This window comes from Triticum aestivum, chromosome 7A (genome assembly GCF_018294505.1).
Source record: "Triticum aestivum cultivar Chinese Spring chromosome 7A, IWGSC CS RefSeq v2.1, whole genome shotgun sequence".
Classification (NCBI taxonomy): Eukaryota; Viridiplantae; Streptophyta; class Magnoliopsida; order Poales; family Poaceae; genus Triticum; species Triticum aestivum.
In genome coordinates, this window is record NC_057812.1 from 731,396,363 (window position 1) to 731,400,861 (window position 4,499).

At 51.2% G+C, this 4,499-nt stretch overlaps 1 protein-coding gene across 1 annotated transcript; it reads right to left on the bottom strand.

Annotated features, from left to right (window-relative positions):
- Positions 1-301: 301 nt before the first annotated feature.
- LOC123147186 (E3 ubiquitin-protein ligase ATL6-like) lies at positions 302-2,454 on the bottom strand. Its single transcript, XM_044566421.1, has one exon. It carries the CDS (start codon positions 1,211-1,213, stop codon positions 479-481), a length of 735 nt encoding a protein of 244 aa, XP_044422356.1. The 5' UTR covers positions 1,214-2,454; the 3' UTR covers positions 302-478.
- Between the last annotated feature and the right edge of the window lie 2,045 nt (positions 2,455-4,499).

Consider the following 4,499-nt stretch of genomic DNA (forward strand, 5'->3'; position numbering starts at 1 on the left):
TAACAGAAGAGCACACATTAATGCAGCTAAAGCCTACTCTTGAGATTGCAATGGTTGTTCCAGTTTAGTTTGTAGTAGCAAGTCTCACAGAGCCGATCAATGTCCTATGCTTCTTAAGTTAGGCAATCTTAATGTTGAGCATTCTAAAATTACAGATGTATCTTGTGCTTGAGATTAATGAAAGGCGCCCGTGGCACCACCGCCTGGTTCAAAAATAAAATATGATGCCTTGCAGTTTCATGAGCCACTAGTTCACAAGGGAAAGCAATGATGCTATTTTGTTTAGGGGTAGCAATGATGGAGGGAAATTTTTGGTCTATGGGAACATATGCAATTTACATGGTTGTTGCACGGTGCCCATCAACGGTTTGGCGTAACAACATGAACTACCTCAAAAAAAAAAATCTGGACCGATAAGTATAGAAGTAAACCGTTGCACAAACGGATAGACTCGAACCGTTGTATTCGCTAAAAAAACCTAGCTTGGGCCCACGACACCGACGCTGGACGCAGACACTCTCTCAGCGATGCGCGCTACTGGAGACGGCAGTGCCAGCTTCCCTGTGGCGACTGGTGGCAGCCTCGCCGCCCGCCGCTCTGTGCGTAGCATCTCGAGCTCCATGGCCTCCTCCTTCCCGTCATCCACGTCGTCGTCGCTACCCTCCGCCGGCATTGCGATCGCCAGGGCGTCCGCCGGCAGCGGCAGCTCGAGGTTGGCCCGGCACAGGGGGCAGGTCGCCCGCGCCTGCAGCCAGGGGTCGACGCACTCCGGGTGGAACACGTGCGAGCAGTGCGGCAGCAGGCGGAGGTTGTCGCCTTCCTCGAACGCCGCCAGGCACACGGGGCAGCGCTCCTCCTCCTCCTCCTCCTCCATCACCGTCTTCTCCTTCTTGTGGTGGCCCCTCCACAGCATGACCGGGAACGTCGCCAGCACCGACTGCTCCAGCCCGCGCTTCCTGGAGCTCCCCCCTGACGACGATGACCTGTCCCTGCCTCCCACCGGCGCTGCTGCCGCCGTGTTGACGCGGCGGCAGTACCTGTTGATGTAGCCGCAGAGGCCGACCAGGAAGAACAAGGCGCATATCACCACCGAGATGACGGTCGACTTGGGGGTGCTGGTGCCTGCCGATGGCGTCGGCCTCGGCGTCAGCGTATGCGGCCCCCTAAAGACCACGTCTCTGCCGACGGCGACCAGGTGTTGGACCATAACCATCTCCAGCTAGCTATCTCGAACTCAAAGCACGGACAGGTCTAGGTTGGCAAAGTAAGCGATAAAGCTTGCTATATATACGCACGCGACGTTCCTTTTTCTCCTCCTCGTATCGTATGGATGCTTGGTGAGACTGCTTTAGATTTTGCATGTTGATCTACTACGATTATTTGTCCTTGTATACTGTATGAGTAGTATATTCCGCCCGCAGTTTTGTGCTGTTTCTGTGTTCGACATTATATTTCGATGGAGTCCGGGATGACGCAGATGGAAGACATTATTAATCCTGCCGTGGTTTCGTGCCACTTGGATGGTGCCATGCAGGCATGCCCAAACCAACGCACCGCCGCTGTAACGATGATTGATGAGCTAGTAAACGAAACACAACGCATACGACACAAGATATCACGCGCCTACCCAGTTTTGTGACCTGGCGCTACACATTAATTAACTTGCTTCAAAAGATTCATAAATCATACGCACTTTTTCCGTAAACTAATATAAAAGCGTTTAGATAGTACTAAATAACATGATCATTCTCTGCCCGGGCTTGACAAGCCCCGAACACAAATCCACTGCCCAAGCTGGGCCGGGCCAACACATGGGTAGTACAATTTATTGATTAAAATAATCATTTTCAGGGTGTAAATCTGATGTCAGATTTTTAGCATTTCCATAAAAATAATATTTGATACCTATTTTGTTTAAAATATGTATTTTTGGTCATTCGAACATTTTGGGCTTTTGGACCGGGCTTTGGGTGGAAAAGTGGAGCATGGGCACGGACCGGATGTTAGACTTTGGGGCTTGATGCGGAGGAAGGCTTCACAGAAAGTGATAAACGCGGTAATATGTAGGATGGAGTTAGGGGCTAGATGACGATGAAAATCTAGCCCATAGAGGAAAAGAAGACCCCGGACCAAGGGGTGGAGAGGAAAACCCAAACCTCAGATGAAGTGGGAAGTGAAAACAACCTGCTCCCCCTTCTAGGGAGAGGGGATGGCCGAGGCCGAACATTCCTCCCCAATGCGCACGGGGGATCGACATTTGGCTGTGACGAAGAGGTACCCATCGACTTGAAGCTTGGTGATGGTGCCGGTGGTGACCACTCAGGGCAGCCACAACCCCCTCGTGTTGGTGGCCTCGAATGCCGAAGCAGCAACACCCTTCCAATTGTCGGGCATCTCTGGTGATGGAGGAAGGAAGTGTGGAGAAACCGAAGCAAGAAACAGATCTCGGGGCGCTTGAGCTTTTAGAGGTGGAGCGATGGTGCGAGAACTGAGAGTGTGGATTAAGGGGTTTAGTTAAAGATGTTGCTGGAAATCCAGCGTACAACCCCTTTATTAAAGGGATGTGCCAATAGAAATGGCACTGGGCCATGAGATACCCTGCCATAACTGTTCATAAGAAGACTCGGCTCCCGGATGAATGATGATTGCTTGGTTTTCGGCCATAAAGTTGCCAGGGCTCAACCCACTCAAACCGCCATGCTTGTGTGGTGAAACCTTCGTTGTTATGCTAAGGGAGTCTTTATGTGACACCACGATTCAGAGATCGGAGCCCCGTGTTCTAACCCATGTCTTATGAAACACGACTATAGCTTGGTACATAATAACCACGATTTAATAGATTACTCAAATGATACACGGAGTTAAGATACAACTCTTGCTCAGCAAGGTAGTACAGTAAGAGCAATAGTGCTCGGTTATTTTTTCACGATCTAGTGACTATCGAAACACTAGTGGTGCCAGACCCGCACACGTACACACCTAGCAGTCCATCCAACGATGCTGAGTGCCAGCTGACCTTAGCCACCTGTAGAGGAGGGACATCCAAAGCACCGCCACGAGCTGCCGGCGGACGGGTAGACGCTAGGACGCACCCAGCTGATGCCGCCACCTACCTGCTCCGCAGCAACACCTTGCAGCCCCCCAACACTATGAGGGCCACCACCACGTTGTTGCAGGCCCGCCCACCGTCAAGCCCTCGCACCACCCGCCGCAATCACGCGCCAAATTTGGCCGACACGCAACCACCCAGAGCTCTAGCTCCACGCACCACTGCCGGCCACCACTGCCGCCCATGGAGCAGAAACCACCTTCAGCCCGTGCCGCCAACCGTTGCCGGACGCCAGATCTGAGCCGAGCTCAGGGCGCCGCCACGACCGCCCCCGGCACGCTCACCATAGAGACCGCTAGACGCCGTCGCCTGGAGGAGCTCCATCGTGCCATCGGGACCCACCAGAACGCGGAGCCCAGGCCCGTCGAAGCCGGGCCGCACTAGCCCCCACATGTGAGGAGGCATGAGGTCTCGCCGGTGCTGGCGCCAGCCGAGCTTCACCCGAAGCGCCCTGTGGCAGCGGCAGGGGAAGGTTTTAGGCGGGAGGGGTGAGTTGCCCGGCGACGACTGGGATACCCTCCCCGTCGTCTGTGGGGGCAACTCGGGAGGGCTCGGGGGTAGCTTTTTCGACAAAGTCTCCTTCATGATGACTTTTAAGATCTCCAAGATTAGCAAGAAGGCTAATATGATGGTGCATGAAATTATGAAGTTTAGTTTTGTTAATAGATTTGACGGTGTATTTATTAATAGTGTTACCTACCCTGCATGTCACAGGCTATAACGAATGATTGTATAAATGTTTTAATTTGATTAATAGTTCCTCCGTCTGAAAATACTTGTCATCAAAATGAACAAAATACATCTAGATACATCCCCTTTTATTCATTTTGATGACAAATATTTCCGGACGAAGGGATTACATGGTGGGGTTCTGAAAATAAAGTAAAAGTGCCAAGACATATTTGGATGCACTAACATAATTTATTTTAATATTTTTTGAACACAGTACGGAAGCAAGCGCTCGTACATATGCGCATACACGCACCCCTATGAACGCATACACGCACACCCTACCCCTATGAGCACCTTCGAGACACCGAGGCGGCATATTATCTTGAGACAAGGCCGATGAACCGCATGCCATATATCGCACTCACCTTGATCTGGATGACCGTTTCTTTTGTGTTGCCTAATCACAAATAGTTCATCCGAGTGAACCGTATGCTGTATATCGCACACACCTTTATCTGGTTGCCCGTTTCTTTTGTGTTGCCTCATCGAAAACAGTTAATTGAACTGAACCGTGTGCCCTGCATCGCACACGCAACTAAAATCTGAACCGTGTTTGATGCATCCGTCATCACAAATGTTTTGCACCTTTTTTGACAGTTTTTTCACCACTATTTACGGTTATTGCATCGCACACAGTTTGGTCGAAGGGTCTCTGATT

Bases quoted from the DNA above. Each gene is read 5' to 3' on its own strand.
- LOC123147186 (XM_044566421.1), bottom strand. From the start codon at position 1,213: ATGGTTATGGTCCAACACCTGGTCGCCGTCGGCAGAGACGTGGTCTTT.